Source organism: Fusarium redolens (genome assembly GCF_020744475.1).
Source record: "Fusarium redolens strain MPI-CAGE-AT-0023 chromosome Unknown BKA55scaffold_21, whole genome shotgun sequence".
Lineage (NCBI taxonomy): Eukaryota > Fungi > Ascomycota > Sordariomycetes > Hypocreales > Nectriaceae > Fusarium > Fusarium redolens.
In genome coordinates this window covers 287,229-299,537 of record NW_025763684.1, presented here as the reverse complement: position 1 = coordinate 299,537, position 12,309 = coordinate 287,229, and the positions used below count along the sequence as shown (strand labels likewise).

The 12,309-nt window shown below is 48.9% G+C and overlaps 6 protein-coding genes across 6 annotated transcripts; 4 read left to right on the top strand and 2 right to left on the bottom strand.

Annotated features, from left to right (window-relative positions):
* Positions 1–296: 296 nt before the first annotated feature.
* BKA55DRAFT_582150 (uncharacterized protein) lies at positions 297–867 on the top strand (the record flags this gene model as incomplete). The annotated part of the gene is made up of 1 exon (XM_046194098.1): positions 297–867. The coding sequence occupies one exon, from the start codon at positions 297–299 to the stop codon at positions 576–578; it is 282 nt and encodes a 93-aa protein (XP_046043405.1). The 3' UTR covers positions 579–867.
* On the top strand, positions 836–1,291 carry BKA55DRAFT_582149 (uncharacterized protein). The gene has a single exon (XM_046194097.1). The coding sequence runs from the start codon at positions 897–899 to the stop codon at positions 1,212–1,214; it is 318 nt and encodes a 105-aa protein (XP_046043404.1). The 5' UTR covers positions 836–896; the 3' UTR covers positions 1,215–1,291.
* A 331-nt stretch (positions 1,292–1,622) lies between these two features.
* Positions 1,623–2,325, bottom strand: BKA55DRAFT_696194 (uncharacterized protein; the record flags this gene model as incomplete). The annotated part of the gene is made up of 2 exons (XM_046200241.1): positions 1,623–1,634; positions 1,684–2,325. 2 exons carry the CDS (start codon positions 2,323–2,325, stop codon positions 1,623–1,625), a joined length of 654 nt encoding a protein of 217 aa, XP_046043403.1.
* Positions 2,326–4,241: 1,916 nt separating this feature from the next.
* Positions 4,242–5,520, top strand: BKA55DRAFT_714352 (uncharacterized protein). The gene has a single exon (XM_046200862.1). It carries the CDS (start codon positions 4,434–4,436, stop codon positions 5,493–5,495), a length of 1,062 nt encoding a protein of 353 aa, XP_046043402.1. The 5' UTR covers positions 4,242–4,433; the 3' UTR covers positions 5,496–5,520.
* Positions 5,521–6,757: 1,237 nt separating this feature from the next.
* BKA55DRAFT_582147 (uncharacterized protein) lies at positions 6,758–7,180 on the top strand. The gene has a single exon (XM_046194096.1). The coding sequence runs from the start codon at positions 6,872–6,874 to the stop codon at positions 7,142–7,144; it is 273 nt and encodes a 90-aa protein (XP_046043401.1). The 5' UTR covers positions 6,758–6,871; the 3' UTR covers positions 7,145–7,180.
* Positions 7,181–7,929: 749 nt separating this feature from the next.
* On the bottom strand, positions 7,930–8,965 carry BKA55DRAFT_582143 (uncharacterized protein). The gene is made up of 3 exons (XM_046194095.1): positions 8,371–8,965; positions 8,034–8,319; positions 7,930–7,951 (listed from the first exon to the last, which is right to left on the bottom strand). Exons 1-2 carry the CDS (start codon positions 8,504–8,506, stop codon positions 8,129–8,131), a joined length of 327 nt encoding a protein of 108 aa, XP_046043400.1. The 5' UTR covers positions 8,507–8,965; the 3' UTR covers positions 7,930–7,951; positions 8,034–8,128.
* Positions 8,966–12,309: the final 3,344 nt, after the last annotated feature.

Below are 12,309 nucleotides of genomic sequence, written 5' to 3'. Positions count from 1 at the left end.
ATCCCCACGAGCGCAGGACAGGGGGCATTCGCGCCAAGGCGTATAGCTGCCATAAAGAGCTGTTTTCTGTCATGTTCAGCAACTATGAAATATTCGGGTCAGGTTTTCTTCCACTCCTCGCTTTGAGTGAGGTTATGTTGAACGATCTTTCTGCAGACAAACAAGGGCGTCGGCAAGCCTCGAATACTACGCAAATCCGTCGTGGTGCTCTTCTAAAAGCCTGGGAGGCTAACAAACGGCACTTGAGAGCTACTTCGAATACGACAGCCCTTACAAATTACGGTATTCGGAAGGAAATGACTTTTCGACTCGATGTGATTCTTAGAATGTGGCATCGAGGCTATTTCGAGCCAAACAGAAGCCCCCATGCTTACGAGTCACCATGGGAGGAGGGCGTCGCATGTCAACGCTTCTTCCCTAGCAGGGCGGGCAGCAGATGGTTCCAAGTGAATTCCCAGACACAACTACAAAGAGATGTCCTCAAGAAAGTGCATACAGATTCGTTCCAATCGCGAGTGGCGCCACAAGAAACTCGGCCCGGTCTCATGTTCTCATCTGAGTGTGGTGGTAGAACGTGAAAAGAAGTACTGGGAAACAAAGAATCAGCCACGTTTGAGTAGCAAAGACAAGGACAGTGGCTCCTTTGCGACTACAAGTATATGGATGGAGAGAACACAATGGCAAGCTATATACAAGGGCGCAAGGCGCGATATCTTGCCAGCATCGACTCTTTCCAGACTACGGCGCAGAGCGCGACGAACGTGGCAAGCCAACTGGACCGATTTGCCTACACCATGGAATGCCTCTTCCCTTTCGTCATGCTGTCAGTTGAACGCATCACTGGCATACAGATACTCTTGCCATACGCTTGCTAACTCGCATCTCGTAGCATTGACATGCTCGCGTCCAGATTAGTGTTCACGGATCAGGCGTATGCATCCTCCTCTCGAAGTCAGACATCCAGAAGTGGCCCCAGACAATTTACCTCAAATACCAATAAGGGATTATATTCTGTAGCGCCAAACGAGCAAATAATTGAGGCCCACCGAAGTGGAAATAACATTAGCCAGACAAGCTCACAGGAGCGCATCCTTGAATCTCGGGTATCCCAAAGGACGCCCTCGGAGATCGAGCTTGAGGACATACACGGCAAGCGAGGTATTAGCAAGACGGTTAATTTTGGGGTGTACGAATCCTATGATTTACCAAAATGAGAAAAAGGAAACTAGAAAATACATCAAGTCTAGGCGTCAAGCTTCTCGTCGCGAAATTAAGTTAGTGTAATGCCAAGGTAGTTAGTTTCCTTAGCAATGAACTTAGCTAAATGACTACTCACGTCATAAAATCTCATCTATAACGAAGTAAATGCAATATAAGCTACGTGGCGAGAGAAAGCTTTCATAAAAGCAACCACTGTTCCTAAAAATTATGAGCCAGGCAATAAGTCTTCATGAACTCTAGTGCTTGCGATCTTAACAAGACGAAAACCTTAAGCCGCTCTGCGTGAGTGACAGGTCAGTGCCCAACCCATCATCGACAGTTGTATCCGGCGCATTTGTCCACATGTTAAGTAGTTCTTGCTAGCACCTGGCTGAACGGGCCCATATAGCCAACTCACATCACTATCTTTCAGCCTTTACAAAGTTAGCTTGATATTCGTGCCTAATTCCGTCATGTCCCTACCAGCTTGAGCGTTTTGGGAGACACAGTCTTCAGGTAGTTTTTGTATTTCGTCCATGTTCTCCAGCATGTATTCTTCAAACGGGCGCTATTAGGGTGCTCTCCTCGGCGGCTGGTAATATATTTCCATGATGACGGGATTTCTTCCTCCTCCCAGTCATGAGAAAGGTAGTCGACATTCCTCCATGGCTGGGCGTTAATAGCAGTGTCAACTTCAGCGCGCTCGTGGAACTTTCCTAATTCTGGAAAACCCCGTGTTGACGTATCAGCCGGATTATCATTGTCAATAGACGAGGCGTAGTACGAGTTGCCCGCCTTGAGATCTGGCCGGTGTTCCAGGCCATTGTCCGGTGCTACAAAGAAACCGTCTTTCTGAAATTTGGGCAACCAAGCGTGCTCTGCCGACGGCTTGACCGGGTGAATTCCTTCATTATAATCGGGTGGGGTGGAAATATCCCCAAATGGTGTTGAGGAACAGGACATGTCCATTGATTCGCCGTAGATAGGAGGCGGCGAGGAAGCTGAAGAGGCTGCGGTGCCTAGATGTTCAAGAGACTGATAGCATGTGTCGCTCGTTGGGTCTGCTCCAGACTGAGACGTCGTTGTCCTGCCCGCCAGTTGCGAGGGAGAATGGCATTCTTCCATCTCCGAGAAAATAAAGTAGCTGCTTCCTTCGGAGGAGGTAGAGCGGCCATCTGGATAGATGGTTCATAGAGCTGCCTCCTACACACCGCATGTCATACAGGGGTATATCCAGGCTGCTCGTTTTGAGGTGTAATGAAAGCTCCGGGTTCTTGGGTTGTTAGAATTCGCCCCTGATCTCGAGGGCAGCTCCGGTGTGTGCGACCGTTGGCGAGAAAAGGAAGGTTGAGATCCCATCAACTTGGGCGTGGCGCCGTGCCAATAATGGCCCATAGCAATCGAGATTGAAGAAGAGAGAGGAGTAGCTACGCCATGAAATCGATAGAGTGACATCATGAATGGCACTCTCTGCAAGGTGTCAGTTTACAGTGAAAAGACCCTCTTCATCTTGGCAATCAGTCATATTCACATGTTAACCACTCCCGGATATCAGGGATACTGCTGGGAAACCTATCCTGCGGTACCGTTGCAGACCGGTCGGAGAGTTTCGAGCCACCTTGCCATGGCCTATAAGCCGTACTCGGTATAGCAGGTCAGAGACGCATAGCTTTCTTAATTGACAGCTGTAGCTTGACTTGCAATGTCTTCTCGCCACTCAGTGAGCAATGTGCAGCGCGGCGCGCAGTGTACAGCGTCTAGGCGCTGGATTTGGGGCGGGAGCGGAGAATGACGATGACGCAAAAAGAATTCACTACGCCAGTAAAAGTGGCGAATTTTGGCGACACTTGAAAATTTGGGCTCCACCGTCACACTCCCGTGGGTTGTACTGTTGCTCAGATATCGTCGCTGCCGTTGGTGGACGCGTAGTGTTCGTGGCGTGCTCCCTCGAGTCAAAACAATGCGGGTGTAGATGCAATGAACGATTGAAGCCCATTGAGTTCTTTTGTGGCTGCTGTTTCCAAAACTATTGTTCTCACTGTTTGCTAATTGCAATACGACAATTCGCCCGCGCCGGGATTCAACATGTGGAAAACGCACTTATGATGTCGGTGACACAGGTTGCATATGCAGTGACCACCAGTCAAGACAGATGTCATTAAGAACGCACAAGTAGCTTGGGCAGACTTTGAGTTATCCGCGGCGCGATCTTATGCGCCATGTCACCTCCGACTGAAGCCGACAAAATTGACTATCCACAGTGTCTGCGGAGCCTCAAGAGCAACCGGCAAGAGCACCCACTGGTCCTCAACTACCACATAGCAGACGTCCGATGCTCTCATGGCTCCAATACAGTGTTTATGTGGTATCAGGATATCGAGTGAAAGTATGACGCGGATGGCTGAAACTTAGAGGTAAGAAGCTGGCGCTAGTTCTCAATAAGAGAACGTGGTACCGCCCCAATTCTCCGCATTACACGTCGGATGAGAACTACGGACAAGACGCTCCCGGTCGTATCCTCATCTGGCCCCCAACTCGGCGCCTTCCGGTGAGCTGGTGTGTCCGGTTATCCTCTATACAGAACCCTCGTCCCCCAAAAGTCCAAGCACAATCACATGCCTGCGCATACCGTAAACCGCCCACACATTTCCAAGAGCTTCAAGCAAGCCAAGCATTTCTGCATGCATGATTCTGTGTGTTTTATTGGCCCAGTGAAATTGCCTGTCCCTCGAGACTCAACACAAGGATGATGACTAATGACTGGGCTCTAAAATCCTCGGCAGATTGGCCAATCATGGCCGCATAGGTCATCTCCTTAAATAAAGGAATTTTTTGATCTCCTCGGGTTTCGAAGATGGGCGTTTAACATCCCCTCCCACGGGAAAAGTCTGTTTTCTGCTCATGTCCCGGTTGTCCTAAGCTTAGTCGCTGCTGATGCTGTGTTCCTAGCTAGGTATGGATAAGCTTTTGCGCACTGTGCCCGGTACCGCAGCCTGGTCTGTTAGTTGCTTGTGAAATCTGCCATATTTAATCCTCGCATTCCCTCTTCTGCCATATCCAGGGTGTCAACCTAGGCGTTTGAAGACCTCTCATCGCAGCTTATTAACTGAGCTGGCAATTACAACCCACGGACCTGGGTCATTTTCTATTATCTTCGTATAGTCCTATCCTTCACCGCTGAGAGGTCTTGCCTTCGAATCTCACTCAGAAGTTATCGCCACCACACCGTACTAATGATCCCATCATCCTGCAGGAGGAGTACCGCTCCCCCAATGTCTCGAAACCATATGACATATCAGCCGACGCAAAGCCAAATAGGCGCCAGCTCATTCTTTAAGGAAGAGATTGATGCCTCCCCGGTCCCGATGGAAGTGGGTGTCGGTTCCACCTACATCGCATTACCAACTCAGCCCACGGAATTTAACAACCTCGGAGGTAGCGAAACACTACAAAATATACTGCAATCCGTTCAAGGAGACAAGAAGTTGAACCGGCGGGCCCACACCCGAACACAATCACAAGCAAATGAGGCACTTTTCGAGTCCAGTGCCTCTGGGCAGGCTGCAGAGTCATCCAAGCCAAGGAAAAGGGGACGAAAACCTAAGAAGCAGTCAAAAGAGCAGAAGGTAACGGGTCAAAGAGAGAAGCCCGATGATGATGATCTTCCCAAGGATCCCCGCCGGCGCCGAGTGCTCGAACGTAATCGCATGGCGGCGAACAAGTGTCGTCTCCGCAAGCGTGATGAAGCCTTAGCCCTCGCTGCTCGAGAAGAAACTATGGAGGACCAGAACCGCTATCTCATGACGTGTTTCGAGTCTCTAACCGTCGAAATTTACCACCTAAAGACCCAATTACTGCGGCATACAGAATGCAATTGCGTTCTCATCCAGAACTACATCGCGAATGAGGCGCAGAAGTGTGTGAATAGGCTAGTCGCTTGCTCTACTGCCTTTGATACCTACGGTAATTCGCTAAGCCTCTGCGATGGAAGCCCAAGTGATGCTAGCACCACCAAAGAGTTGAATACGCAGAGTCTAAATGGAGGTCGTTTCCCGGCAACCCCGAGAATCTCTTCTCAGCAGGGATCTAGCACCTCGGAGGTTCCAGACGTCATGTTCGATATGATGTGTTTAGGACCATTTCAAACGGCTACTATGCCCCCTGATTCGATGGTCTTTACTCAGCCAGTTCCACCATTATCCTTCAATGAATATGGACCAGGGCTATCCATCTACGAGGGACCGCGAGAACACCAAACGGATGAGGTTGCTTGGAACACATATTTACATTTTTGACGCTAGTCGCTACCTCTGTCCCTCAATATTAAAAATGCGGCGTAAGAAACCACGTGAAGAGCAATTTACGATTCTGGTTAAGACGGAGTTGCTTTGTAACGTCTCGTACCCCTATGAATATGGAGCTGGGGCGATGCTTTCTAGTAGCCACACGCCAAGGAGTTGCAAACGGAAATGTGGAACAGAACTCGATGGCAGCCAAACCGTAGAAAGATCCTGGAGAGGATGGGTTGTCGGTGATGGTCCGGAAACAGCTCTGGTCGGTGGCTAAAGATCAAGCTCACCTTTCTTCGGACCTCATTAGTGCACAGAGAGTTGCCCGATCAGCAGAAACGTGCGAAAACCATCCTTTTCTAAATCGCTGAAGGGCCGGTCGCACTATCAGTACGTGGAAAGACTGATCTCATCGCTGTTCATGAATATCTTATATTGTGGGGACCTTAAGATTCCTCCACATGAATTACTTGAAAGCAGGCAAGCGAGGATTAGCCTAAGAGGATTAGCTATGCAAGATAAGACTCCAAACACTTGGAGGGTCAAAACTGGCTAAACCGTTCGTTGTATGAAGCTGTGGGGCTCTGAGTACCAGGACCAAATCGTCCGGACTGTGAATCGCTTAATTACCACACTGTGCCTTGGATTTAGACCCCCTTAGGGGCGAAATAATTTCCATTCCATGTATTGGTTCTCGCTTTGAACTCGGTACGAAGTCATGCAGGATGCTGAGGTAATCCCCCCCTCATCTGTGACCAGTAACCTCATGCTGGACTCATCCGCGGTTAGGAATGTATCGACATACTGACAAAACAAGGTATAATACCAGAAAATACCTCGCTAACCTGGCGGCAGCGCAGGTCACTAAGTCTCATGATCCTAAAGGCTATTATGATATGTCGGTAGATCTTACCTATTTGTCTGTCAGATGCTTGGTTAGCCGCCTGCCGGTATTTGGCCACTGTTAAGCGATAGCAAAGCGCATTATTGCGCTAAACTGGCGATTTGTATTTTCAAAGAAATGGTTTGCGTAGCGCTTTGCTATTCTTAATGGGGCCAGCTACCGCACTTAGAAGAGATTCTGTATCTCGAAGTTGGTCAGTCAGTGGAAACAAATTGGTGAGGATATGAAGATGAACATTGGGACGTAGATGGGGAGGATTCAATCATACCAGATACATTTGTAGAACATAGTCTTTAAGTTGGAGAGATGGTGGGGAGGCGACTCAAGAGGCGATTGTTGCATATTAACTTTTGAACTAATGGCTAGATAGAGCAACTTCTGCTTCACAAAGCTTCGAGCTCTATATTACAATATTGTGTCAGCCGTGCCGTCACTCTCCGACTCCCCAACAACGCCAGACTTTCCGACAGTCTTCAATATGCCGTCAGGCCAAGAATGGTTGTATGATCCGTGCCTCGCTTGCGGCACCCAGACAGAGGGAGAAACCTATTGCTCTGATTCCTGTCGGTTATCAGAATGCGAGAAGGCGCCGGCATCGACGCACTGTTCAAGCTGGCCTTCTATGCGGACCTCATCGTCCTCCTCGACAGCGTCAGCCCAAGAAGTCAAGTCATCGACCAAAGTAGAGAAGGAATTAAAAGTTTACAATATGTCATTGGACTCGTCGAAGATGCGGAGAAGATTGCACTAAAAGCCGAAATACCTCCACTCAGTCCGCATACCGCCTCAAGGGCTAACAATAAGAGGTACATCTCACAATAGTGCCACCATCAGCGCTCTCCGCGTGCCAACTCCATGACAGAGATGAGTCGAGAAGCAGGACGTATCGACGCGAGGAACAGCTTTCCTACGCCAGTCACGTGGCTTCGTCGACTTGATTCTGCTCTTCACTTGAAGGAGTTTGGCGGGAGAAAAGACTTCTCGAGGGACTTGATCGGTCTGGAATACGAAGTGGATCCGAACAATCCGGACGAGTCGGACGATGGTCAACTTGGGTTCATACATATCGCATTCGATCGGATGGTCACCACGCCAAAGCCGTCATCAGACCTGATATTATATCTTGGTATGCTCTATTTGAAGTTAACCGCAAAGAACTTAACAAGGACAGGGTTATGCTAGGTAGGAGGTAGAATATATTGCGCTGTTTCAAACCCAAATGTAGCCAAACCAGGCTCGGTAAATAAACCAAAGCGTAGCTACATGTTCGTCCGCGTATGATACATAGAAAAGGGGTAACGCGACAGTTGTGGCGTTTTGAAAAATGGGTAATTAGAGAGATGTCTTTTGATTTTTGGATCATAACCGGATTGATATCCACATCACTGAACATGAGGGTCAGGTAATCCTGAATTTGCAAAAACCAGTTTCCCCAAGCCACTTATCCAAGCCTCTTACAAACCATAATGAGCTACGGAGGCCATCATCATAATGTGATAATACATACTCCCTATGATAAAGGAAAATACTTTATCTTTCGGTCCCAGACGTCGGTTCACTTCAAGAGGAGGTGATTAGTAGACAGTTTCAATCTACAACCACGACAGCCGAGTTGTGGGAAAGATCGAAGAAAAGCTTACTGCAGGAAGGCTTTGAAGAACTTACTCGGGATAATCATCTTAGGTTAACATTAACCCGAGGCATACTAGAGGAAGAGAGGAATACAAGGCAGAGGTCAAAGATATGCAGTGTAAGCATCGTAGCGGCACAGTCGAAGGCATCGTTGGTTAAGGTCTAAGTACTCCAGACCATCGGCGTTGAGGTCGGGGAAATTGGGGCTGCTCGTACGAAGGGTTCGGACCACGGCCGAAGTCGGGGCCGTCTTCGGTAGGCTTTGTGTCTTGCAAGGTTCAGGGCTCCATGTGCCTGGAAACACCCAATTAGCTTGAATTGTCTCTATGGCACCCTGGTACTTACTGAGGTTAGTGCGCCTGGCAGAAGCATCTTGTCGGGCTAAGCGATTAGGGGTGATGCAAGAGGAGCTGAGAAGCTGCTGGGGCCTTGAAATAAGACCGGGCTTCCTGGATCTCGAACTCGACTTGAGGCAGGCCATGGTGTCGTCGTCCTCCACTATCACCTGGTCCGTATCCCGAAACCTCGCGCCAAGCCCGCCCGGCCGATAAGATGTAGTCGACGGCGTCGTTTAAATGTGCTTCGTCGTCAAGTCGACTAAACGCTTCGGGTTGGAAGCATCGTCGTTCTTGTGTCTGAATGTTGTACCTGGGACAACCCAGTTTGGGAGGCGTCACTGCCCCTCAGAAACGGTGGTATTGCAGGCTTGTAGTGGGCTTGGCCGGTAAACAGCCAGGACAGATGCTCTACAAGGTTGTTGCAAGTCATGAAGCCGACACGTCTATGTCGAGCGTCTATTAGTCACATTCTTTCGAAGAAAGAAAGAAAAACCTTCGTCTCGGGTCGGAGCGTTGAGATTAGACAGTCTCCGTTTGTTCTCGCCACCCAGGCAGCCATCAGTTTCTCTTCCTCCCCGGGTTTAGCCGCCATTCCACAGCAGCCAACGTCTGGCGAGCGGGTTTGGCCGGCAGCCGAAGCGCCCGAGATATTTATCCGAGGCGCCCCTACTTCGGTAACGCTAATTTTTAGCGCTTGGCCAGACTTCCGACTCTTCCTCCTAGACCTCTTTCTACATCGGCGTACCAAACTCTGTAAATGTCGGTTTGAAATGCCATTGCACATATAATTCAGGCTTCTATGAGGCGAACCGTACGTCTCGTGTATGAGTCCTTCTCCCCCAGTGCTCGACTTTAAAAATGTTGCCACAAGGCCGGTGAAGATTGTCTGAGCCTTGTGCCGCTCAAACGGATAATAAGAACAAGCTCATAGCTAAACGTGAAGGTTAATTGACTATCCCTGAAAGAGCTAGCGTCACTCGGGATTGGCGATTAACCTTTGTCGAATTTCAGCTCACCAAATGCTACTCTATGACTGGCATTCTATCTAATGTTGCGATAGATATCATCATATCTTACCTGATTTTTAACTTACTGAGACCGTTGCGGTGACCATATTGCTGATCGTCAGCTGGCACTCATTTTAATTGTCGGCAAGCCCATGTCATGCAAGCGCCACAAAATTTCCCATACAAAGGTAATTGTCGGCTGCCAGCCGACGCAAGTAGTAAATTTCAGGGTTCCCCAGGGTGATTGGGTGCAGGATCCAGAGGCAGATTGAAAGCGTTTAGTGACACGAGACTCTGGGTGACGTTCAGTCATATCAAGTAGTGTCATATCAGGTAGTTCACAGACAACGCATGCCTACCCGGACACCTCAGCCCATCGTACATATGAGCGAGCCAGTGGATAATGAGATAGCCAAAATAGGGATAGATATCACTCTCTCAGACTCTGCTCCATTTGATTTCGATCTCAAAACGATTCACCGTTCCTACCCCTAACTTGACTTTATGACCTAACCTTGACCGCACTGCGTCGTTTCAGCACGCGACTGATCGGGAGAAAGATCCAGAGGCAAAGGGCAGTACTCAGTGACTTGCGAGCCACTTTGTTCCAACTGAATGTATCTTGTTCATTCCGCGCGCAACGCCGCTTTACACAAAACCCCCAGTAGGTTTCATATATATGGGAACGACAAAATTCTAACTGATGAATGAACATCTTACCTTGTATCGCATAGTAACAAAATGAGATTAGCAGCAGACCAGAAATTATTGTGGCAATGATAATCCCAACTGGTGCGCCTTTGATAAAGAGTCTTCGGGCGTGTTGGAGTTACTGATGCTTAAGTGCCACGAAGAGGCGAATAGGATAAGCTCCTTGGAAAGTGGATTGAGTGGCAGGATATTTCCTGCTGGCCCAGGAGACGATCCAGTGCCGCCGTTATTAATGCTAACTTACGCTCATCCCGAGCCAGGCCGTAAATTACTTCCCCATTCAAGTCGCCGAGAGACATAGACCGGTCAGCCTCGCAGTCAGGCAACTCCGTGAAGAGACCAGGATATCGCGACGCGTATCCCTGAATATCGTCTCCCGACCTGTGCGTCGCATCCTTATATGATTAATTCAGTCTCTAAAGACGTCATTCTGATTGAGCAGGGTTAGATTGAAAAAGGCCGGCGACAAGGCCGCCAGAGGCAGGATATGAATAACCCGCAAATGCAACACTCACCGAAATCCGTGAAGAGCAGTCAATTAGCATCAGATCCGAGGTCCCTATGGCGTGATAATATAGGATATCTACAGACGCCGTCATAGCCATTACCAGGCATAAAGGTTCTTGGCCAAACCGACCCTGTTCCCCTCGGGGTCGAGCGAAAGGAAACCTACCCTTGCCAAGAATGAGGGACGTTGAAGGCCCAAGACTGGAATGCATGAAACTCCAGGCGGACAAAGATTTCCTTTTATCAGTACTGATATAGATCACTGTAGGTTTCTTGGTCACTGTTCCGTCCCGCCCAAACTAGGGACTTTCGTGGGATTGCCATCAATTCGTACGATACTACCATGAGTAAGTAGTGGGTGCTCAACCGGGCTCGCACGAGCACTTTAAGCCTTAACTGGCCGTTTGCGTACCGTTAGCTAGTTATGCATTCTTTGTGACAAAGAATTCTTCGAGAAGAATGGCCTATTATCCGAAGCCTAGGTCGCCAGCTGCTCGTTATCGATTCAACGAGCGTGCTACATGACATGGAGGCGGGCATTTTGTGTTTTCTAAAAGCCTACTCCACAGCGCAGATACACGATCCTGCGTCTGCCTACGATACTCTCCTTGAGAATGTTTTGAAGCACTAGGCGATCGGCTTCTCAGATCCGGCTACGCACCTACATCCAAAATCTCAACCGAGTTGCCCGAAAGGAGACGATTGGGTCCTGAGTTCTTTCACTTAGTAGGCTCACATGTAGAAGAATAAGTTTGGAACAAAACCTTTGATACAAGATTGGACTTTGCATTTTTGAAGAGGTTGCCACAACAACTACTCTGTACTTTCCTACTCGGGTTTGCTGAGGGAACTTGGTGTGATTTACTTACTCTCGCTTGCCTCGAAGATAGAGCAAGTTATCCCCCCACTCCCCTTTTCGGCCGTGTTAAATGGTGAGCACTCCCATGATTGAGCCAGTCAAGCTCGGAAGAAGTCATTTGACATGTCCTCAACTTGAGATCACGACGAATCCACATTCATACTTGAATTGACCCTGAGGAGAGGCACCGAATGTTAGGGCAAGCCCGAGTAGGTATATAATGAAATCGCCAGTCATTTTAGGACACTTAGCAATGAAACAGAAAGATGGGCTAGCTATTTTCTTGTAGGACAGTGTAAATTGGACTTTGGCAGAACCTGCATCTTCTTTCAGGCGGCCGACTAAAACGGCCCTTCGTAGGCTACATTACCGGTCGTATAACGGACATAGTACCCCGACGCTGGCGGCAATTGCGAAACTGCTACTGTAGATAAGCGTGATAGAAAAAATTAGTACTCTTCTCTATGACTACCCTACATCAAACCTTGTTCTTCAAGGCTCATTTGGCAAGCGGTTTGCGGCGGGCACAAGCCTCCCTCAGGCCGTACAATATAGGAAATGCACCGCACTGAGCCTTTGGATGACACTGTCGAGAAGCGCGCCTTGTCAATAACGAGAGCCATTCGCTAAACCATGGAGGAAAGAGAGGATGAAAGGGATATCTCGCCCCCAGCGACTGGCCCATTACCTGTCCAACGTCTAGGCTGTGATCCGGAACTTCTCCCCGGTAGCCCGGGCCCACAGCCCCCTCGTTAGCGCTCAAACAAACCCACCGACACAACCGCTTTTAGAAGGTAGGTGTGGATAACCTTGTCGTAGCTCCAAATGCCAATTCTTGTCACGAATACTCGCCGGATGTTGC